This window comes from Lissotriton helveticus, chromosome 4_1, assembly GCF_964261635.1.
Source record: "Lissotriton helveticus chromosome 4_1, aLisHel1.1, whole genome shotgun sequence".
In the NCBI taxonomy this organism is placed as follows: domain Eukaryota; kingdom Metazoa; phylum Chordata; class Amphibia; order Caudata; family Salamandridae; genus Lissotriton; species Lissotriton helveticus.
Window position 1 is genome coordinate 53,141,638 of NC_136063.1, and position 24,928 is coordinate 53,166,565.

The window sequence follows — 24,928 nt, forward strand, 5'->3', positions numbered from 1 at the left end:
TCAAGAGTATATCTCGAGAGTCGTGTGAACAAAAGGCAATTTATTTTACTCAGTCAGTACGTGCATTCTTAGTCTCATCAGATTGTAGAGAAAAGGAGGAGACGGGCGTGTTCAATAAAAAGGTGTTGTTTATTGATCAGTCTCTTTTCTCATACAAGAGAAATGGATCAATATTATTGCAATACTTATAGCTAAGTAAAGTGCATACATTAAAAGCAATAGTATAAAATAATACTGTAAAAACATTGATATGGTTTCTAAGCCATAAGATGTTTTAAAATGAATAAAATATATTACATACACATATACATTTGACTAAACGTACTCAACTGGTGTTTCTAAATACGCCTACCCCGTGTACCTGACCTAAGCCTAATACGTGGGCGGGAATAGAAAGTTACAGTTTAAGTTAAGTTTGTTTTTGCCAAGTGAATAACTAAGGAATTCTCTGTGAGGGGTTATTCAGTTCTGTACCTGGAATCTAGGTTGAATGAGGGATGGTATCTCTCGTCTCTGGTCTCAATATTCCAGGCTGCCTGCGAGGGCTACCCAGAAACGCCGGTGCTGGATTTCTCGGCAGGAGAAAGCAGCTTCTCTCAGCGCGTCAGGAAGGCGGGGCTGCGCCAGCGGGGTCTGCTCTGCTCTGGGCTTCGGCAAGTATGGCTGCTCCGTCTCGTCACCACCGCGTGTGTTTGCATAGGGCAATATCGGTAATATTTATACCTTTAAGGTGCCGAGATTGACGTAAGGATGGACATAGATACGTCAATAAGGATGTCATACGACTTGCTCGTTAGCACATTCTTTTGCTGAAGTTCTCGGTGAAATCAAAACAATGGCCGCAGGGTTTTGCCCAGGTTGTCATAGGTTTGATTTGTTATGAGAACTCCGTATGCCTTATCAGGGGCTGGAGGAATATCGCTTGTCTAATTAGATCGCAAGCGTTATGACCTAATCAGATAACACGTTCCTGTGCCGTAGTGTGACTGCGTCAGATAACGGTATCTGCATCATGGGGGTTTTCTGCCTCATGGGCTGACTGCTAGTTAACTTGTTGGTTTGTTTAACCAGAATAGGGTCAGGAATAGGGGGATCGATTCAGAACCTATAGGAATACATCACACTGGTCCCTCAATGCGTGTGGGAGTGCGGACTTGTTTTCACAGAGTGCAACTAAATAAACAGTTTCTGCGCTCTTACAGACCCTATCACTCTTTAAAATACAATTTAAATTCACACAGTAAAATTCGGATTTTCGCGCTCACGGAGCAAGTTTGATTCAATAAAACAGTGCACGCAAATCTGCACACAGAATGGCGCCAAGCGGAGTGGGAGGAAGCTGCCACCGACCCCCTTACCGCAAAAGTGATCGCCTCCTCGCTAACTTTATAGCCCTCGAGTAGGGGAGAGCTGGAGCGCTAACCGCTCGCCTCCCTGGATGTTCCTGGCTCTGCCCCGCCTTCCGCACCCGTGATTGGCTGAAGGGTCGGACTGGGCGTGCAGGCACAGGTCTGGCTACAGAGGAGCTGGTCCCTCAATGCGTGTGGGAGTGCAGACTTGTTTTCACAGAGTGCAACTAAATAAACAGTTTCTGCGCTCTTACAGATCCTATCACTCTTTAAAATACAATTTAAATTCACACAGTAAAATTCGGATTTTCGGGCTCACGGAGCAAGTTTGATTAAAAAAAACAGTGCAAGCAAATCTGCACACAGAATGGCGCCAAGCGGAGTGGGAGGAAACTGCCACCGACCCCCTTATCGCAAAAGTGATCGCCTCCTCGCTAACTTTATAGCCCTCGAGTAGGGGAGAGCTGGAGCGCTAACCGCTCGCCTCCCTGGATGTTCCTGGCTCTGCCCCGCCTTCCGCACCCGTGATTGGCTGAAGGGTCGGACTGGGCGTGCAGGCACAGGTCTGGCTACAGAGGAGCTGGTCCCTCAATGCGTGTGGGAGTGCGGACTTGATTTCACAGAGTACAACTAAATAAACAGTTTCTGCGCTCTTACAGATCCTATCACTCTTTAAAATACAATTTAAATTCACACAGTAAAATTCGGATTTTCGTGCTCACTGAGCAAGTTTGATTCAATAAAACAGTGCAAGCAAATCTGCACACAGAATGGCGCCAAGCGGAGTGGGAGGAAGCTGCCACCGACCCCCTTACCTTCCCATTTTATTAACAGATTTATATGGTAAATCTGAGTGGTAGTACCAGAGGGATCCATTTCTATATTGTAGGTGACAGGTGTTACCTTATCGACTACCTTAAAGGGCCCCTGCCACTGGCTTAATAGCTTGTGTTCTGATGTGGGGCGTAAAAGTAGGACCTGTTCTCCTATCTGAAGGGATCTGGTTTTAGCAGCTTTATCATACTGATTCTTTTGGGCATTTTAAGCTTGTTCAAGGTTTGTTCTCACTATCTCGCATACCTGTTTCAACTGGGTTTTAAGATTAGTTACATAATCTAATAAAGGCTTAGAAGTGTCAGCGTCCTCTTCCCATTCTTCTCGGGCCATGTCCAAGAGGGTACGCGGTGGTCTGCCATACAATAACTCGAATGGAGAATATCCTAGGCTTTTTTGCTGACTACATCTTATAGCCAACAGGGCAAGGGGAAGCATATCCTCCCATTTACGGGCTTCCAAATTGAGTAATTTCCTGAGGGTGGTTTTTAATGTTGCATTATAGCGCTCCACCAATCCACCCGTCTGAGGGTGATAGGCGGCGGTACGGATCTGTTTAATGTTTAACTCCTTACGTACTTGTTTCATCAATTTAGAGGTGAAAGGGGTGCCCTGATCCGTGATTATCTCTTTAGGAAAACCTACTCGTGAAAAGATGTTGATCATGGCTTTAGCTATCGGTGTTGTATTGGGTTGTCTAAGGGCTATGGCTTTTGGGAATCTGGTAGCGTAATCAACTAGTACCAACACGTAGCGACAACCGCTGCGAGAGGGTAAAAGAGGTCCAATGATTTCCATTCCTACCCTCGTGAATGGCACATCAATAATAGGCAAAGGGTTTAAGGGCACACGGGGTGGAATATTGTGGCTAGTTTTCTGACACACTGCACATTCACGACAGTATCTCGTGATCTGTTGATATATACCTGGCTAATAAAATCTGTCCAAAATAGCCTTTTCTGTCTTGTCTCCTCCAAAGTGACCACCCAATAGATGACTATGTGCTAAGTAAAGAACTTTCTCCCTATAGAGTAGGGGTACCAATAATTGGGCAGGCATAGACTTCCCTCCTTTTCTATATAACAACCCCTTCTTTGTAAAGAATTAGGGACATACTTGTAGCAGGTCTTCCTGTTCGGCTGCTTGTTTCCACGCCTCCTGTAGGGTGTTGTCTTCTCTCTGGGCTATGTGGAAATTATGATTGTGACTCCATAGTGGGTAATCTGCTTGGATCAAGAGAAAGGGTTTCCCTTTTCTTTTTTCCCATCTTCTTTGTTGTCTACTCTTCCTGGTTTTTCCTTGTTACCACCCGGGATCTAAGTCATAGAAGAATGGTGCCTCTTCTCTCCATTCTACCTTGTCTGATGTTTTGCTAGGAAGTAGGTTGTTAACACCTTCAATGCTACAGGGTATTTTTCTCCTACGCTGAAGATCCTAATTTCCCATTGTTCATGACAAGGTCAGCTCGTCATAAGCACAGCTCCAGTGGACCTGCATGACGAGCTGACCTTGTCATTAGCATCGAAGAGGTTAATATGGGGATAATCTGTGCCAAGGAGCACTGGTTCTGGAAGATGTGGAAGAAGTCCTAATTGCATGTTTACTGGACGTTTGGTAGGTGTATGTTGAATGTTGACATTAGCCATGGGATAGGTCTTGTAATCACCGTGGATGCACTGGATGTTGACAATACCCGTAGTAGGGGGAGGGCCACCTGGTATTACTTGGGGTCTTATTAAGGTTTGGCGACTGCCTGTATCAACTAGGGCTTGCCGTGGTTCTCCATTAATAGCGATCTGCTTTTGAAAGGGGCCAGGGTTTCTTTCTGTTTGACAATAGAGAGCTCTCACATACCCAATCTCCATGGGTTCCTCTTTTTTGGGGCATACACGGGCTATATGCCCGAAGATACCACAATGAAAACACTGAGGCCCAAGAGGAGGGGAGGGCCGAGGTACTGGTAATACCGGGTTGGGGACTACGGTTATAGTTTCCAGTTTCCGTGATAGGTGGGGGGGTCGGGATTCTTTGTCACATGGCCAATAGGTTGTTTCCAATTACTATCTTCTTTTCCCCTTTGTACTTCCTGTGCTCGGAAATAGGCGGCGGCTACTTCTACTGCCTTTTCCAGATTTAGATCCGTATGTTGTCTTACCCATCTTTGAATGGGAGGGTGTAAGGAACTAAGAAATTGTTCCAGATACATTTTCTGCAGTATGGCTTCCTTTGTTGAGGTTAGGGGTTTAAGCCACCTGTCAGCAATATCTTTGATGCGGTAGCACAAAGCCCTGGGATCTTCCTGTGGCCCTTCTTTTATTTGGCGGAGTCGCATTTTGTATGTCTCATCATCGATGCCCATACGTTCTAATATACATTTTTTTATCTCGGGATACGGGGTGGTTCCAAGGGGATTGGCGGCTTGGTAGGCGTCTGGAAGATCCCCGGAAAGAAGGGGTCCTAAGTATTGTCCCCACCTATCCTCAGGCCAAAGGGCTGCTCAGGCAAGTCTCTCAAAATTGGACATGAAAAAATCTGGATCTTCTCCAGCCACATATTTTTGCACGACCACAAAGGGAGGAGCAGTGTATCCCCGGGGTTGTCCCAATACTTCTGCGAGTTTTCCTATAGTGGTTTCCTGTGTTTGTCGTTGCCCTGTAAGGGTCTTGTGTAGAGCTTCCCTCTCATGTTCTGCAGTTTCTAAAAAACATTCCATTATCTTCTCGAGGCGGTCTTGACCCTCTTTACTACAATGTATAGCGATATGCACTCCTTTTTTTAACAATTTAACTATTTAACTATTTCAACACATTATATTTGGTGCTGACCCATATCTTGACTAGCTCCTAGTCAAGTTGGTAAAAATGAAAAGTATCCACAGAAGCCTGTGGTATGGGAAGCACTATGCACTCGTTCACAATAACGTGATTAGTTTTTCGTGTTATTCATCCATATGTTCAATTCAACATAAACATCACAAATTAAATCACAAATTAAACAGCCTCTGTTTCATCAAGGGTTCGAAACTGAATGTATTCACAGTCTTTTTGTTCAAAAATAAGAGCCTTAACCCATTCAAAAGTAAATGCTCATGAAACAATAATCGTATTTCTTTTCTTCAGAGATGATTTAATTCTTCTTGTTCATCAATGAATACAATAGTATATTCTTCAAACAACTCTCCACGAGTCAACAAATGATGCCATATCCCAATGCATTTCGGTATGCACCTTCGTCAGGGGAATGCACTATAAATAACAAAAAAAAAATGTCATATATATATCCAATACATGCTCTGTTTACAATCATACATACAATGGTTTCATAATTTTTGCACTTAAATAGCAACCAGAAGATCTCCTCATGTGATTTGCACATCTGATATGTATTCAAAAGTCATGCTCACAAAAGTTCACCTATCACCATCTAAATCAAACCGGAAACAAGCTGTGCAACCCAAAGTTACCGCCACCTTGTGCTCACTAATTTACAAAACTAACCAAAAGTAACATCGTCATGTGTATCACCTAAAAATACCAAACTCCTACCTTTGTTGAACCAATCAAGCAAAAAGCTTGACCACCATCGGGGTCCGTGCTATTCTTATGCTAAAAAACACAAAATGCAGCCCTTAGTACTGTGCATGTATTACTTCCTTCCTCGTTGTATCAAAACAAGCCGGTACTTACTTGGTCACGAAGACCCCAACTTTAAATCACTGCGGCGCTATTTAATCACTCAGGCTATATTTCAATCCAATCGATTTCGTAATCTGTAACACAATCAAGGAGAATACTCCCTAGTATCTAGACGGTTTACATTGTTAAATAGCCTCTAACTAGCAGGATTTGCCGTCATCTTACCTCAATCTGTATGTAAACGTTCCGCGTTAATCTGCGAGTGAGTCTCTCCTACCGCTTTCCCGCTATACCAAACCCTGTGCAAAGACGCCGGAATATGGCGTCTGACGTCATACCGTTGTAAACATCAAAAACGGACTACCAGTGTAAACAACCTAATCCAAAATGGCCCCCATGTATTTACTACTCGCATGGAACGCGAGTCAACTATTGCATTCCAATTGGAGGAGCATAAATAAAATCAAACTGAACTCATAATGCTAAAAATGAACATGCTCTCGCTACCAATCATTATATAGATCAATATTTGTGAAAAATACTCATGACAAAAAACGTGAAAAAACGTGAGGTTTTGTGAGCGTGAATATAAATACCACCTGAATCACATGTACAAACAAGCATATTAAATACAGCTACATATTACAATGTTATAGAAAACAAATCATTTCAATCTTATCATTGAGTCCATAGGGTGTCAGCGTCCTAAGGGACTTAATCCAGTACGTTTCTCTTTGTGCCAACATTCTGTTTGTGTCAACATGTGGTTGTTCCACCAGTCTTTCTAGTACAGTAAATTTCAATTGTGGTATTGAATGTCCCTTCTCCTGCCAATGTGCAGCCAAACATGATTTCATGTTCTTAGTACGTATCATACTTTTATGTTCGGTCATCCGAACCTTCCCCTTCCTGCTAGTACGTCCAACATAGACCAAACCACATGGGCATTTGATTGCATATATTAGAACACTCGAGTTGCAATCTGACGTGTGTCTCAGGGTAATATTTTTGCCTGTTTGAGGGTGAGAAAAAGAATTACCTACCAATACATTCCCACAATGCCCACAGTTTAAACACTTCCTCATCCCTTTCTGGCCTACATCTGAGTTTCCAAGTTTGCGATCCTTAAGAAATTCCTTAATGTTCCTGGACCTTGAGTGTGCAAATAGAGGTTTGTCTAAAAATACCTGTTTAAAGTCAGGTTCTTGCTCAATGATTTCCCAACGTTTCTTTACACATTTTTTTATGGCCGCCGTGGCTGTGGAAAATTTTAGCACGTAGACTTCCCTCTTATTTTTGCTCCTTTCTCTTTTTTCCAACATAGCGGATCTAGGCATGGTTTTTGCTCTAATCTCAGCTTGTTCAAGGATATTGTCTGGATACCCCCTTGTCTGATACTCTGTGCGCATACTGGTGATAGTCTCAAACCCTTGCTTCTCATCTGAACAAATCCTTCTTGCCCTGATGAATTGTGACAGTGGTAGGTGTCTTTTCAGTGATTCTGGATGAAAGCTGCCAAAATGTAAGGCATTATTTCTGTCCGTTGGCTTTTTGAATACACTTGTCACTAATGTATTCCCCTTTCTTTTGATCAAGATGTCAAGATAGCTTATTTGTTCCGAACTGATGGTGTAAGTAAATTTGATAAAAGCATGACAGTTATTCAATTCATGGAGTTGTGCTCTTAACTTTTCTTCTGGACCCTTCCATACAACTAGTATATCATCGATATACCTGAGGTATAGTGCTAGATGCCGTTTCCAGTTTTCGTTCTGTAGTATATGCTCATCTTCAAATTTGGATATAAACATATTGGCATATGTCGGTGCCCCGGTAAACCCCATTGAGGTACCCGTCTTTTGTAAAAAGAAACAGTTCTGCCATTCAAAGTACCCATGGTAAAGACAAAATTGCAATAATTCAAGCAAAAAGATATTGTGCCCCTCCTCATACTCATGTCTCAACAGCATCCACTCTGCTGCCTCCAAACCTTCCATATGTGGGATTGAGGTGTACAAGGCTGAAACATCAACCGTGCACAACCACACTTCCTCATTGTTTACAATAGGCACACTTTGTAATTTCCGCAGACAGTCTGTTGTGTCTTGTACAAAAGTCGACCATTGTTGCACCAAAGGTTGCATAAAATGGTCTAAATATCTCCCCACTGGTTCATGTAATGACCCACATCCCGACACAATAGGTCGAAATGGTGGGTCTGCCGGGTCTTTGTGCATCTTAGGCAGCATATATATATACGGCCTATGTGGATGGTTTGTAGTCAAATATCTTTTGGTTTGTTCATCAATCCTTCCCAGTTCACTGGCTCTTTTCAAGATTTCAGATAGAATTGTCTGAAACTCCATTGTAGGGTCCATTTCTAACTGTATATATTTGGCGGAGTCGCATTTTGTATGTCTCATCATCGATGCCCATACGTTCTAATATACATTTTTTTATCTCGGGATACGGGGTGGTTCCAAGGGGATTGGCGGCTTGGTAGGCGTCTGGAAGATCCCCGGAAAGAAGGGGTCCTAAGTATTGTCCCCACCTATCCTCAGGCCAAAGGGCTGCTCAGGCAAGTCTCTCAAAATTGGACATGAAAAAATCTGGATCTTCTCCAGCCACATATTTTTGCACGACCACAAAGGGAGGAGCAGTGTATCCCCGGGGTTGTCCCAATACTTCTGCGAGTTTTCCTATAGTGGTTTCCTGTGTTTGTCGTTGCCCTGTAAGGGTCTTGTGTAGAGCTTCCCTCTCATGTTCTGCAGTTTCTAAAAAACGTTCCATTATCTTCTCGAGGCGGTCTTGACCCTCTGCCATTTTCATAACTACGGCCTCCATTTCCTCCGATCCCATTTCTGACACCAAATGTCGGATGGAAGTTCGGAAACAGAAGCAAGGAGGCCGTATGAGTTGAATAGTGTAGGTTGATTTCGGTTGTTATGACAGTTGTTAGTGAATGGAGTAGTTAAAAAGGTGATCGTCTTTGGGCAGAAACAGGTTAAAGATGGTTCCAGTGTTCTCCTGGAAGTGTCTTCTTCTGTTATTGTGTCAGGTGGTCCTAGGAGTCCTGATCTTCTCTCCCTGGATGGGTTTCCACGGGGTACCGAGCCACTCGAAAAAAGAGAGAACAGCAGTGACTGTTTAGCCCTGTTTTAATGAGGCTTTGATAGTTCGTCACCACACTGTGTGTAAATAGGAATGCTATCAAGTGTGAAGGAGAGGTGTGGGAGAGGTTGCCTTATGAAAGGGGTGATTTATCATTTAGAGTTGCTGACAGAGCTAGGGAGCTTACACCGAACAGTTTTATGAAAGGTGCCAGGAGATAAACCAAACAGTGCCCGGTATCCCTCTCTGCCTCCCAACCTCCCAGCCTCCCAGCCTCCCACACTGCACTCCCTCCCTTTTGAGCCCATGGCAACCGCTATGTACCCTGTCTGCCACAACTCTCCTGAGTTGTGGCGGCTCGTATGTGTCGCCCGGGCTCCACCAGTCTTCAGTCCAAACGTCAGGATCCTTGAGCTCCTCCACTGTAGTCTCCTCCTTGTCCTCTCGGGTGATGTCCGTGTGCTTGGCTCCTTCTGCAGGGTCCTTGGTGATGTTGACGGTGTCCGTTGTGAGGTCGGCGACTCCTCCTAGCGTTGCAGGTCCAGGTTCAGCGAGCGGGCCGACTGTGTTTTCTTCCGGCTTTTTCTGCATCCCTTGACCTTCCTGCGACGTTCCCGATTGGCCCGTTCGATGGGGCCGGCCTCCTGGGAGAATCGTTTATGGTTGTGTCCGGCGTACCGTGGGGCGGGGAAAAGAGGCGTGGTTATTGTGCAAGCCGAGGCGGGGAAGAAAGCTTTTAAAAGGATGGGGGAATTGCCGTCTTCACTTTCATCAGGGCGGTAAGGGATCCACTTTCCTTTGTACTTATCACCCGGCGTCTCCTCACAATCTCTTTTGCAAAGAGTCATGGCGCAATGCAAATGAGGAACTGCCCATATGAGTTTGAATCAGTGCTGCACGTGCACTGACGCAATCTGTAATACAGAGAGGACTACACAAGTGAGGGTTGTCTCTTCTATAATAGCAGAGTGTCACAGTGAGTGAAAAAACAAGCTCATGCACTTGATGTGCTCCCTCAGCACTTTCGATAACACAGCCCCTGATGTCCTCCCATCTTCACCTGTCATCAGCAGGATTTCTCAAGCCCTTTCTCAGTCCTTTCCAGGATTACAGATGTCCTCTCCCCTCCGGTGTTTCTCAGGTATTCCCTTCCCCTCCCCTTCCCACATATGTAAAAACATCTTATATCCCTCAATCCCACGTCTGTATGGCTTTCAATCCCTGTTGTCACCAAATAAGCTACAGGCGGCTCTGTCACAGCAGAAACGTGTCAATACTGGTAGAGCTATTATGTCTCGCAGTCGCTGGACCCACCTACCCCATGCTTAAGCTGGGTCTATTTCCGTCTCCCCTCAGGTTTTGGGAGACCCCTAGGATGCAGGAATCATTGTTCCTCAGGTCTGTGTAGGTCTGTGACAGGCAGTGGACCACCAGCTGCCATTCCTCTGCTGTATCCAGTCCTGTATATTATACTGAATGGGTGCTGTACAGCTTCGCAGTCACAGCAATGAAAAACTGGAACACATTTATCTATTCTCATGTAGAAGCCGTGCACAACACACAAGGTCTGCTTGCCACAGGCCACTCACAGCACTGCATGTATGGCTGATTCACACTGTTGTTCATTGTCCATCATTTCATTTCATGGGTTTGTCTCTTACTGCTGCTGATACTTAAAACATTTCTGCTTTTAGGGCACTGTTCCTCACAAGATGCTGCAGTGCCTCCTCGCTTAGAGCCCTGCCCCATGGACTGGCTCCACAGCGGAAACAGATGTTATTACTTCTCCACGATGTATGAAAAGGAAGGGGACTGGGACGAGAGCCAGAGGTTCTGCTCCTCACACAACGGGTCCCTCGCTGTCTTCGACACTCAAGAGGAGCTGGTAAGGACAAGAAACACACGGATAACACATGTAGGATCATGTATCCTTCATATAGAGTCATGCAGGGATGCTTGGCACCCGAGGCAGTCACAATTTGCTACACACCTACTCACACCTTGCTCCCCACCCTGCCCCTCTACTGGCAATTGAGACCCATTTACTTCTTTTATAAACAATTTGGTGTCCCTCCTGCTGGAGATTCCCTTTTCGTATCCCCATTTCTTCAAGAGGAAGGTTTAAAGCCTGTAAGCTTGCATAACTGCTGAGTATCTATAAAAGTGTTTTGGGACTTATTTGCAAGCCCTTTGCACCGCTGGTGTGTCACTTTCATTGACGCACCGCCAGTGCACTTTGCTGCCCCATATTTATAAGGAAAGGAAAAGCCATCTTGCGTGACTTTTCCTGTCCTTGTAAATATCGCACCTTTACACTGAGCACTTTGCGTGACAGGGCTGTTCAATTGGTGCCGCTGTGGGTGTTCACAAGTGTCAAAAATAAATGTTTTATGTGATCACAGTTGCCTTTTGAAACTGATCTACACAACCCCAATTCCTCACAAACACTTACCACTTCCCTTCCCTCTTCCTTTTCGCCTCACTTTGGGCACAACCTTAATCTGTATAGAGCATATATACATGAGGTTATACAAGTGAGGATGTGAATAAACAACATCACTCACTACAGTTGTGTTATGAGTTATATGTACACGATTGTTGAATAATTGCTGTTTTGTAAACTATATAGACTGGGACCCTTCCCTTTTGCTACATTGAATACCCAGGTCCCAGTACTGTTGGGTCAACCCTATTTTGTATCGAATCAAGCATGCATAGCAGGCAAACAGAACAACTAACTGAGGTAAGAGGGCACCGCTCTGTTTAATGTAAATGTAAATCCAGTATTTCTAAAGTACACAGCTAACCGGAGGCATCCCGGCGCTGGGGGCCATCGGGAAGAATGAGCGAGCTATTGCCCAGAGTCACATGGTGGTGGGCTGACCTGCCGCCGGTGCCAGGGATCGAACCGTGAACCCCAGCATTCTATGTCAGTCAAGTCAAGTCAAGTCAAAAAGGCTTTATTTCGATAAAAATTATCATAAAAGCTTCACATAAAATTCATAGGAGCATTTAAAAAGACAAAATAAACAAAGTACAAGGAATTTATGTGCAAACAGTTTAAAAAAAGATTTCAATATTTTAAAAAAGATCATTTCATAGGTTATTTAAGAAAGAATTAAACAATTGATTTAAGCCTTTTGGATCTAATGGACCAAGCCCATGATAAAAATTTAGCGAGAGCACAAGCATAAGTAGTGCGACTATCAGACATTAGTATGCGTATTGCCTCCGCATAACGCCTAGTGCCCAGCTGGCGGCATAAATGTTTGAGCCATATCTTCCTGGGTAAGGTATACTCTCCACATTCAAACATGAAATGCGCCACTGTCTCTGGTCTATCTAAGCATACTGGGCAGAACTCTGTAGTTTGTGCAGGCAGTTTCCACCGTGATGAAAAAGCATACAAAGGGAGAGTTCCTGCTCTTAATTTAAAATTAAGGGCCCTATCAAAAGGTTTTTCAATAACATCTAGGTATAGTTCCCGTATTGGTAGGTCCTTAAACTTCAGAAAATCTTCAGTGAGTCTGCCCAAGGAAACATTAGTATTCCGTTGTAGCGCAATCCAATTCCAGTAAAGTTTCTTGAGGGTTGCCTTTGGGGGAGAAGATCTGTTTGCCCACGCTTCGTTTAGACCCAAGTTGAGTAGCAAGGTTTTCATGTCGCTCAGCCATTTAATTTTATGCCACCCTGGTAGTGACATAATTTCTGAGAGACCTTGCGCATATTTGCCAAGTTCCTGCACTCGCCACAGGCGTGCCCACAATAAAAGTGGCCGAAGTTTTGCTAAATCGTCAATAGGGCGACATCCTAGATCCAACATTAGTGGGACCATAGGAGTGCCCTGTGGGAGTGACATGATCGCCCTACAAAACTTCCTCTCAGATCTTGGCAAGTCGTTAGTAACGGATGAACCCCATCGCTCCGCCCCATAAAGAGCAGAACTAACCCCTTTGGCTGTGTAAATTTCGAGGACAGCAGCTATCGGTCTAATTATACAGGAGCGCTGTTCTTTCAAAGGGGCTCCTGTTATCCTCTCGTGGGTTAATAGCATTTTATCAAGATGTGGGGTCCATTGCATTTTGTGGGATAAGCGAATGCCAAGGTAGTCAAATACTTCTACCCTCTCCAATGGTTCTGCATTCAAAGTAGGGGAGCGTACTGGCTTTTTTGGGGGATTCAAAACAAGATATTTCGTTTTACCCGTATTAATTACCAGGCCCCGTTCAGAACAAAAAGATTGGAAATTGTTCAGGAGCCTTTGAAGGCCTATTGGGGTTTTCGATATTAAGAGCGTATCATCCGCGAAGAGAAGGGTAGGTATACGTTCTCCAGCCAGGGATGGTTCGTCTGAAGGATGTTCCCTAAGGTGCTCAACCACCCCGTTGATATAAAGGGAAAAAAGGGTGGGAGCTAGAACACATCCCTGGCGGACCCCTCTCTCGACCGGGATACTGCTAGTTTTTCCCCCTCCTGAACCCCACCTTATCTGAGCAAAACTGTTTTCATGAAGCCTGACAAGTAATGAAAGTATATATTGTGGCAACCCCATGTCGGCCAAAACTCTCCACAGAGTCTCCCTTGGTACAAGGTCAAAGGCAGTCTTTAAATCGATAAACGCGAGATAAAGACTGCCTTTGCCTATAACCACGACCTTCCAATACACCATCATCAGCCTAAAAGCTTGTTCAATTGGGCCAGTACCCACTCTAAAACCTGCCTGGTAGTCCGAAAGGATTTTATTTTCGTCTATCTAGTCCAGTATTCTGACCAGTAGAACCGTGCCGACTACTTTTTGACTAATGTCTAGCAGACTAATAGGTCTATAGTTGGACGGGTCTTCTCTGGCACCTTTTTTAAAAATAGGGACCACCTCCGCCCCTTTCCAAGATGAGGGGATCGGAGCACCCCTGCAGATGGCAACAAGTAAGCAGTGAATGAATTTCCCCCACTTCGGGATGTCTAATCTCAATAGGTCACCAGGAATGCCGTTCAGGCCGGCAGCTTTTTGAGGCATGATGGTACTTATAGCATACTCCACTTCTTTTATTGTGAAGTCAACTTCTTCGGGGCAAATGCCCGAGTCCAATTGAATCGTAGTTAAGGCCACTTCCTTCCCTTCAGCATCATTGGGGGCATCAATGGTAGTGTAATCATCTTGGCGGGTATATAACTTTGAAAAGTGGTTAACCCACGCCTGGCTTGGAATATTGCATGTTATAAGATCACTATCTGGCCTGTTTCTGGCTCTAATTGTATCCCAGAAACATTTTGGGTCTTTTTTAAAACTAGCTTCTTTAAGAGTACGCCAGTACTCCTCTTCCCAATCTTTTTTGCATGTGCCAGTGTTCTCTTATGCTCTTTCCTGGCTATCTGAATCAGGGATTGAGATTTGCTTTTAACGGCCTCTATTAGGAGAGACTTTGCCCGTCTGCATGCTGGTGTATACCAATCATGCTTTCCCCTGGGTTTATGGTAGGACAGATTCCTCCCTGCAGAGCTCCTTGCCCAGAAAACTTCACCTATGGACTTAACAGCTGCTTCAAATATAGATGTTGCCTTTTCAGCTAGCAAAGCTGAATTAGTATTATCTAATTCTATTTGTGAGGCCATAAGTAATTCGTCTATAGTGGAGAGTTTGGCAACATCAGTAGCAATTTTATTCCACTTTAGACGTCTTCCGCAGGAAGAAACAATGGTTTTATATGGGCAATTAGGAAAGGCTATAAATGCATTACCAAGCCAAGGATTCGTTAAAGATAGGGAAAGCGAATTGTGGTCGCTCTCCACAGTAGGTATAACTACCATATCTTGTACCAATCTCCAAAGTTTTAAGTCCAACAGAATATAATCAATCCTTGAGGTATGATCAACTCTGTTGAATGCGGGAGCGCCCAGGCGATCTGAAATTGTGCGACCGTTCGTAGCTCTTAAACCAAACTCTAGCGTCAGTGCATTTAGCTGTATGGCGCTACGGGACCATCTTTTTATCGGGGGGATATTGAGTGTTGGGATACCCCATCTACTATCATCCTCACCTAAATCTGGGATGTCCTCCATAGGGAGTGGCTCATAGGTGCAATTAAAGTCACCTGCTACTAGAGTATGGTCAGCTTCAGCACGATCTCTGAGTTGTGCTTCGAGGTCAGATATCACCAAAGAGATACACACATTTTTTGTACCTCTGGCATAGATATTATATAGGACAAGGGATAGGCCCCCCACTAGGATTAGTCAATAGGATTCCTAATATATCTGGACTATTGACCTGCTTAGATGTTATACAGCAGTTAAGAGAAATGCTTACCCAGATAAGAAGACCCCCCGAGGGACGTCCCTTCCTGTGCGTGGTTTTCTCAGCAGGCACAAAATGGGTTACAAATCCGACCCGATGGAGCGGTTCAATACTCCAGGTCTCCTGGAACAGGCAGATTTTGTGTGCCTCAACCAAATCGTTCCATTCGGGCAGGCCCAATTTCCTATGGATGCCTGCGAGGTTCCAACTAAGGATTTTTATAGAATCCTTGGCGGGTTTACCGTTGTTTTTATTAGTATCAATGAAGCTTTGGGGTTCCAGGCACTCACTTACCATCATAGAAGGTGTTAGCTGGATTGTACTAGAGACTGTCATGGTTGGAGGATTAGAGCACGCAGATTGTGATACAATCGGCGCGCGCTCCTCCTCGCCCCGATTCAAGTCCAAGTCCAAATGTGGGCCGCTAGTTTCCTTGAGAGAGAGTCAATCTACCTCGTCAAGGGCACAGAATCTATTCCAATGTGCAAACTGAGATAAGAAGGGGTCAACTACAGGGGGGCCCTGCCAAGGTGTCTGCCAATGGTGATAAGTATGATGGGGAGCATGTGTATAGGCCCTATTTGTTGGGAAGCTGAATCTCGGAAATTGTTGTCTTGGTGCCACAGGGTAGAAATAAGAAAGAGGGAATGGGTGGATTTGGGTATTAGGTCCACTACTGGGTGCATTACATATGTAGTTTACTACCTCTGTGTCCCTAAAATTAACAGTTATAACGTCCCCTGATATAGTTTTAGTGTTTCTTCCAACCCACTTTCCTCTTCTAGCTGCAAGTATTTCACCAGACATGTGTTGGGGTAAAGGTCTATGTAGCTGGAGCCACTGTGCACATTTATTTCTTAGCTCAACAAAGGATTCCCTTCTTCCCTCCTTTAGTGGTGGTACACCCTCTAATACAACCACAAAGGGTGAAGCTTCCGGTGGCAAATTGATTGTCTTAAAACGAGCCGATCTTGTCTTTGGCTCTTGATTTTTATTTGGAGAAGGGGCTAATGTTGCATTTTTACTAATGCTTTGGGCAACCTTTGTTGATTGGTTAGGCGGTTTTCTAGTAGCTAAATCCTGTTGGATCACCGGAATAGGGCCAGTAGTGTTAGGCGCTGAAGGAGTAGGAACAGCTTTTGCCCCAGTTTGAGTCGAGTGTTGAGTAGCTGCTCCTGTAGTTGCTGGAAGCAGTTTGGGTTTGGTGGGAACATCTTTTAACGGTTTACTAGTACTTTCTCCCAATGTCACCCCTTTCGAATTTCCATGAGATACTGTGGCCACATTTCCGCTTGATTTGCTAGAGCCAATCCCTTTGGTGTTAATTAGTGATGTCAGTCTGTCGATTTTAGACATTAAAGGCTTAATGTGAGCAATAATCGTGGCTTCGAGATCTAATTTAAGGTCAGCTACCATGTTTTCTACCCAACACGGTATGCCTGGTGCGGAATTAGGAGCGGGAGTCACTAAATTGTGGTTCCGTGTATTATTTTTGGGCTTTTTCTTGGTCTTAAGTTCGCTATTTATAGGACCTATACTCCCTTTTCCTGACAGTGTGTTACTTGTCATTCCACCTTCCCTTGTGGGACTTAAGTCGAGCGGGGTGTTTTGTGAACCCCCTAAATGCTCAGTGAGAGACTGGCCACACGGAAGATCGGCAAACGAGGCAGTGACTCCAAGGCTTAAGTCCAGTTCATCAGTAGCATCTTTAGATAGAGCCAAGGGATCAGCTGCTACCTCCTGGGAGTCGGGCACACATATTGTCGGTGGCAAAGATAACCTCCTTTCTGTATTAGCAATAGCGGAAGATACTACCCCTATAGTCTGTTGTAACATAATGTCGATTGCAGTGAGGGTGGGGACTGATTGAGGGGTAGGTTCCTTTTGTCTAGTTTTAGATCGTAGAATAGGCATTCTTCCGGTTTTCAAACCCTTCCTCATACTGTATTAAATCACAAGGGTAAAGTCAGAGTACACAAGGGATAGAGAGTCTTAATACAATAATGGATCCTGACCTTTTACACTCGGTAGTTGAAGAGAGTAAGGGGGGTGCCCCAGCCCAGCCTCTTCTGGCCGCTGAGGGCCGTAGAGGGCCCGCCCTTTGCCCGGGCTTCGCCCCGGGCACTCCCGCGCGCTCCCGCGCAGCGTGTGGTTGGAACCTTTATGATTGTTTGCTAGGGCGACCTGAGGGCGGGGCTACCAGGGGACGCAGACCAGATGACCCAGGTCAGGCAGGGACTCCTGGGAAATGGAGTCCCTGCAGCGCACCGCCCCTGGTACGATGTTTCCTCTGCCCCAGGCACAGTCAGCAAGATCCCAAAGCGGCAAACAGCAAGTCGTAGAGGTGAATGCAGAAGGGAGATCAGCAGCAACGTCCCAGGTAGGGTCTCCTCGGGTAAGGTCTCCTCGGCGTTTTTGGATTTACGTTTCCCGCCTGTTTCAGGAAGTGCTGAGAGATTTGTAGGTTTGTGCCGTCCGGGGGGCGGGGCTACCAGGGGGCGCAGACCAGATGACCCAGGTCAGGCTGGGACTCCTGGGAAATGGAGTCCCTGCAGCGCACCGCCCCTGGTACGATGTTTCCTCTGCCCCAGGCACAGTCAGCAAGATCCCAAAGCGGCAAACAGCAAGCCGCGCAGCGGCACCCGCAAAGCGGGTGCTGCAAGTCGTAGAGGTGAATGCAGAAGGGAGATCAGCAGCAACGTCCCAGGTAGGGTCTCCTCGGGTAAGGTCTCCTCGGCGTTGAGTTTCCCGCCTGTTTCAGGAAGTGCTGAGAGATTTGTAGGTTTGTGCCGTCCGGGGGGCGGGGCTACCAGGGGGCGCAGACCAGATGACCCAGGTCAGGCAGGGACTCCTGGGAAATGGAGTCCCTGCAGCGCACCGCCCCTGGTACGATGTTTCCTCTGCCCCAGGCACAGTCAGCAAGATCCCAAAGCGGCAAACAGCAAGTCGTAGAGGTGAATGCAGAAGGGAGATCAGCAGCAACGTCCCAGGTAGGGTCTCCTCGGGTAAGGTCTCCTCGGCGTTTTTGGATTTGAGTTTCTATGTCAGTCTCCCTGGCCTCAAGCCCACACCTCTTCCCTTACTTCTCAAAAGTGAGTGTCTGAAAATTTTCAGCACTCTGTCCATGAAATGAAATGTAATGTAAATATAATTTCTATAGCGCACTAATACCTGCGGGTGTCTAGGCACTGAAGCTTCATGATTGGAGGAAAAAAACTGTGTGGCAGTCCCAGATAGTGGAAAGCTGCCAAGTACAGAGGTCGGTTGGATCTAGTTATTGAAAAGCCAGGTTTTTAGTGTTTTACGAAAAAAGTGCAGATTACTTGAGATTTTTAGTGTGTGTGACATGGTGTTCCATAGTTTAGCAGTGGTGACTGCAAAACTCTTTCCTCCCCAAGTGATCCTTCTGAACTTCAGGACAGCCAGTTTTGCCTGGGAGGCCGAACTTAAGTTTCTGCTCAGGATATAGCGATGGAGGAGTTGCCTAATGGAGGCAGGTCCTTTTGAGTGGAGAGTTTTGAAGGCTAAGCATAAGGCTTTGAACATAATGCTTTTCTTAACCGGGAGCCAGTGAAGTGAGGGAAGAAACTTTTATACCAACTGATATTTTGGGATCTCTAACAGCAGCCTAGCTGCCGCATTCTGGAACAGTTGCAGTCTGTCTAATGCTTTCTTGTGGGCCGTCAGGAAGAGTCAATTGCAATAGTCAATTTTGGAAAAGACTAAGGTGGTAATCACAGCTTTCCCCAGGTTCAGAGGGATGCACAGGAAATTCTTCCTGAGTGATTTAAGGATGTAAAAGCAGGATGAAGTAATAGCATTAGCATGTCCCACAAAAATAAAGATTTCCATCAAATTAAATGCACAGATTTTTCACCTTTTGCATAGGAGTGGGAATTGGACCCAATTCCTGAGACCACCAGCTGAGGCCCCAGAATGATGAATTATTGCCAAACAAAAGCGTTTTGTCGGAGTTTAGTTTCAAACAATTTGTGGACATTCAAGTCCCGAACTGCAACATGCAGTCATGGAAACAGCTGGCTGTGTTGTCGATGTTTTCCATGACTGACACCACAATCTGTGTGTTCTCAGCGTAGGAGACTGAAAAGCCTAGGCCTTTGATTATCATAGCCAGAGGTGTAACATACAAATAAAAAAGAGTAGGGCTCAATGAAGACCCTTGTGGAACCCCACAGGGAAGGGTGAACAGAGTGGATCTGTGGCCGTTACATTCCACGAACTGTGTTCTTTCCGAGAGGAACGAGCTGAGAAGTTTGAGTGCAGCACCTCCTACACCAATCTCCAGCAGCCAACAGATCAAATGTTGATGGTTTACGGAATCAAACGCTGCTGAGAGTTCAAGTAGAATTAAGACAACATTCCCACCTTGGTCTAAGGTGGCTCTGACATACTCTGAGGTTGTAATAAGAGCAGTCTCCGTACTGTGTTGACCTCTGAAGCCATACTGAGAGGAATCCAGTAGATCGTGTTCCTGAATATAGAGAAAGAATGGCTTTCTCTATCAGTTTTGCTGGAAAGGAGAGTCAAGATATTGGTCTGTAGTTGCTGGGACTGTCTGTGTCCAGGTTAGCCTTTTTTAAAAGAGGGAGATTTGACGTGACTTTCCAGTTTTTGGGAAAGTAGCCTGATCGAAGCATAAGATTAAAAACTCCTAGGAGGTGTTCAGAAACTATGCTTGCTCCCAATTGGATAGCTCTGGGCGGTTAAGGTTCCAGTGGTGAACCAGACTTGATTTGCCTAAACAAATTTGTAACGTGATCTAGCGTCAGGGCAGAAAAGGCATGGAAAGCATGATTGTTGGGTTGGGAAGGTGTCGTCACATCTGGCTTTTGCAAGGCTTTACCTCCTTTAGGATTGTTTAGCTCATCGGTCTGAGGGATGTTAGAAGAGCATATCAATCAATCAATCAGGGGTTTATAAAGTGCGCTACTCACCCGTGAGATTCTCAAGGTGCTGGGGTGAGGGGAGCAGGTCCGGATCAGTTGAAAAGCCAGGTCTTGAGGTACTTCCGGAACGTGTGCAGGGTCAAGGAGCGTCTGATGTTCATAGGGACCTCGTTCCAGGTCTTGGCTGTGATGTAGGAGAAGGCTCTCCCGCCAGTTCTGTTTCTCCAGATGCGTGAGACCTCTGCCAGGGCGAGGTCGGCAGAGTGGAGGTTCCTCTTGAGTACGTGGAAGGAAACTCTCTCATTGAGGTATTTGGGTCTGATGTTGTTGAGGGATTTGTAGTCATGGGTGAGGAGTTTGAAGGTGACCCTCTTCTAGACGGGGAGCCAGTGAGGATGAGCTGGGTGTCGTCAGCGTAAGATACAATGCTGAGCCCATGCTGTCTAACGATGGCGGCGAGGGGGGCATTGTAGATGTTGAAGGGCATGGGGCTGAGCGATGATCCTCGGGGTACTCCACAGTTGATATCGGTGGGTTCCGAGAGGAAGGGAGGGAGTCTGATCCTCTGGGTTCTGCTGGAGAGAAAGGATTGGATCCAGTCGAGGGCAGCTTCTTGTATCCCTGTGTCTTGAAGTCTGGCTGCGAGCGTGCAATGGGAGGCGGTGGTGAAGGCTACGGAGAGGTCTAGAAGGATGAGGGCCGCAGTGTGTCCCTGGTCGAGTAGCATGCGATGTCTTCAGTGGCGTTGAGGAGGCGGTCTCGGTGCTGTGGTTGCTGCAGAATCCAGACTGGGAGGCGTCTAGGATGGAGTTCTCGTCGATGAAGGCGGTCAGCTGGGCGTTCACAAGTCTCTCTGTGACTTTGGCCGCAATAGGGAGGAGAGAGATGGGTCGGTAGTTTTTCAGGTCATTTGACAGAGTATGCCCAGACGTTGGTCCCTAGCTCAGTTTGCCACTGGATTCAAGCTAGCCTGCCTGATGTGTTGGGCTCTCCACACTGTGGCGTTGGGACCAGGCAGACAGAGGGCGCGTGTGAGCTCGTGCTCTGTGGCGCTCAGTGCAGCCCCCTCTACTGGGCAATTTCTGTTTATAGGGCCTCCTGTGCACGTTAATGGGGCTGCAGGCCAGCTTCTGCGATCCTCCACGCATGGTCAGCGGTTAGCTCATGTGTGGGGGTGCGGACCCTCCTCCTCTGAGACCACTTGGGTGAGACCCCCCAACTGTTGCATACTCTGAGTTGCAGCTGCTCCCTGTGCTCCACTCTGCCGAAAAATATCAGCCATACTACATACATTTGAAATTGTGCAGAGCTGACTTCTGGTAACCTGCTAACAGTCCTCAAACTAGTGCACCTAGCTAAAAACCAATGGAGTGGAAATTTGACTGCATATATAAGTTACCGCGTGCTCAGGTGGGACAGCAGGCGCAATGAGGAAGACAGACCCCAACAATCAAAGCTCCCATTCGCAAATAAACGCCAGACCGCGCACCATGGAGGCCAGCTCCGATCCAGACACAGATCATGGCACTAGGGACATGGGGGAGAGCAAAGAGGAAGACCTATATACGATACTGTTAGATGTTCGCTCCAGTATCAAAAAGATTGATAACAAGATCGATGCCCTCACTACGAGCCTAGATAAGGTCAAAAAAAGAGTTGACTCTCATGAAACGCGTCTAGATACCCTGGAGAACAGGCTCTCAGACACCCATGACTTCCAAACTGAATCTAGGGCACAAATCCTTGACATGGAAAAAGTATTGGCTGTTATTAAAGCGAAAAATTTGAATTTAGAAGCGTGGTCTAGGCGCAACAACCTTAGAAATATTGGCCTGCTGGAGACCATTGCTATCCCGAGAATGGAGCTATTTATCGAGAACCTACTGCGTGAATTATTTGGGTTGGTGCTCAGTAAAGATTGTTGAACGCGTGCATCGCTCGCTGGGCCCTAAACCGCGACGCCCCATCCTATAATAGTGAGGCTTTTGAACAATAGGGACAGAGATGAGATTCTAAAAGCCACTAGAACCAAGAGCCTTATCACTCATCTATGTAACACACTTTCCTGTTTCCCAGACTACAGTGCAGGCTGCACGCATAGAGTTAGCACCATCAAAACGCAAACTACAAAGCGCCTCAATTCCATACGTGATGTTGTATCCCATCATGTTGAAGATAACATATGACGATCAAGCTCACTTCTTCACGGATGCCAAGGCGGCCCTCAAATACACAAAGCATATATGTGCCAAGAAGACGCCACTTCAAACCTAGCAGGAACCCAGTCCAGAACTAAATCTCAGCGACAATAACTGATTATACTATCTGTTTTTGGCACCCCCTGGATATGCACCATGTACTGTACCAACAACATTAGTCCTAACTGCTTTCCAACACTGTAATGTCAGGAGCAACCTTGTTCTGTCTCAATTTCTTAATGCCTCACATTTAAATTTAACAGATTCCATAAAACCTGACATGGCCTGGCCACCCTGCCACCAGGCAGGTTTATGCCGGTGACCCTAGCACCACGGGGACATCTCCCATGTGTTCCTTAGTTTGTATTAACAGGGGGGGGTTCAGGGAGGGGGCAGTACCAAGTCACAACATGATTGGGAGGTTGGTGTGGGCGGTGAGCTGGGGGGGAGGTTATAACTTTGACAGACATACAGTCCATTTCTTTGTAGACTTGTTTTACCACAGATCAAAGTTTATCCAAATGTCAACCTGTTGTATTGATCTATGCATACTTAAAGATTATGATTCAAGATCAAAGAATCTGGTTCAAGTTTCATGGTGAAAATGTCCTGCACAAGCACACATCTCAGAGCGTCCCTAAGTAATATGACAGAGGTCAAATTTATAAATTGGAATATCAGAGGGCTTAACGACTTCAGGAAGTCTAGACTAATGCTTGCATATCTAATCAGACATCGTGTAGATGTGTGTTTTTTGCAGGAAACGGACTTGAGGGGGGAGCGCGGATCCCAAGATGCGAAATAAATATTGTGAAGAGGTGCACTCAGCCCCATACTGCAACTGCACATAGAGGGTTTCGGTGCTGATAAGGCGCGGAATATGCTGGACTACCACTAAAGTACAGACTGATCCGGAAGGGAGGTTCATTATCATACGAGGCATGCTGATGTCCACAAAAATGACACTGGTGACGACATATGGTCCAAATGTGGATGACCCACAATTTTTCCTAACAGCTTGGGCCAAGGTACTTTCAGCTGGTGATGACACTGTCATTTGGTATAAGAATAACAGGAGGGGACCCAGAGACCACGTTGGGATGGGTGTATACTGTAAATAAGAACAATTCCCAACAGGTATCAATTAGAAGACAGTTTCAAAGGTGTATGCAATATGCATTACAAAAAATGAACAGAAAGGAGTCTCTGTGTTTTTTTTAAAAAAAAAGGGTATTATTCACCACTTTAAGAGCAAGGCGGGTCTATAGCATAGTAATACAGTTAAACAGCACTGTACAGATCAAATCGTGTGACAACCCGGTAGCACTTGGTGAAAAGTGATATATACATAAATATATACAGTGGGTGATAGTGATAGTGCAAGTGCTGGGGTGAAACAGCGTGGTTGGCGCGTTGTGACAATTGGTGAAATATATACAGTAGTGGCTCCAAGGATCAAGTTGTAATCACTTAAAACAAGAATAGTTCAAATTTCCAGGAGTACAAAACATAATGGGCGCCATAGAATTTAAGCTGTGTGGTCAACGGCGTTTCGATTCCCGTCAGTCGGGATCGTCATCAGGACTGGGTTGTCGATGAAACAGTGCTGTGGGGGTAGAAAAGGGCAGGTAAGAAGGAGGGCAGGGAAGCGAGTGCGGGGTGGGATGGTAAAAAGCCGCGCGTATGTTAATTGGGAGCGGGAGGCTATTACCACCAATCTGCGCGCCTCCCGCTCCCAATTAACATACGCGCGGCTTTTTACCATCCCATCCCGCACTCGCTTCCCTGCCCCCCTTCTTACCTGCCCTTTTCTACCCCCACAGCACTTATTCATCGACAACCCAGTCCTGATGACGATCCCGACTGACGGGGATCGAAACGCCGTCGACCACACAGCTTAAATTCTATGGCGCCCATTATGTTTTGTACTCCTGGAAATTTGACCTATTCTTGTTTTAAGTGATTACAACTTGATCCTTGGAGCCACTACTGTATATATTTCACCAATTGTCACAACGCGCCAACCACGCTGTTTCACCCCAGCACTTGCACTATCACTATCACCCACTGTATATATTTATGTATATATCACTTTTCACCAAGTGCTACCGGGTTGTCACACGATTTGATCTGTACAGTGCTGTTTAACTGTATTACTATGCTATAGACCCGCCTTGCTCTTAAAGTGGTGAATAATACCCTTTTTTCAAAAAAAACGCAGAGACTCCTTTCTGTTCATTTTTTGTAATGCATATTGCATACACCTTTGAAACTGTCTTCTAATTGACACCTGTTGGGAATTGTTCTTATTTACTGTCATTTGGGGCAGCGTTTTTAATGTCACATTAAATAACGCATTAGATAGAGTGGGAGCTGTTCGCAAACCCGCATACTAGAGCAGCCCAACAATTGAACACTATTATCCTCAACCATTATCTCATTGACATCTGGTGCAGCAGAAACCCTACAGTTAAGGAGGGAACATGTATCACTTCAGATCACAGGGACAGGTCCAGATTTGACTAATGGCTGGTCACTGGTGACATGGGCGTCCGGACCATAGATGTACTACACTTGCCCGTACACTTTCAGACCATGC

General features: G+C 45.7%; 1 protein-coding gene across 1 annotated transcript in view; it reads left to right on the top strand.

The window, feature by feature from the left end:
- LOC144827848 (C-type lectin domain family 2 member B-like) overlaps nt 1-24,928 on the top strand; it is a 71,161-nt gene that overhangs the window by 9,847 nt on the left and 36,386 nt on the right. The window contains exons 2-3 of the mRNA XM_078686012.1: nt 9,358-9,397; nt 10,583-10,814. Of these exons, the coding sequence (XP_078542138.1) occupies nt 9,358-9,397; nt 10,583-10,814 (272 nt within the window). The remainder of the gene's footprint in view (nt 1-9,357; nt 9,398-10,582; nt 10,815-24,928) is intronic.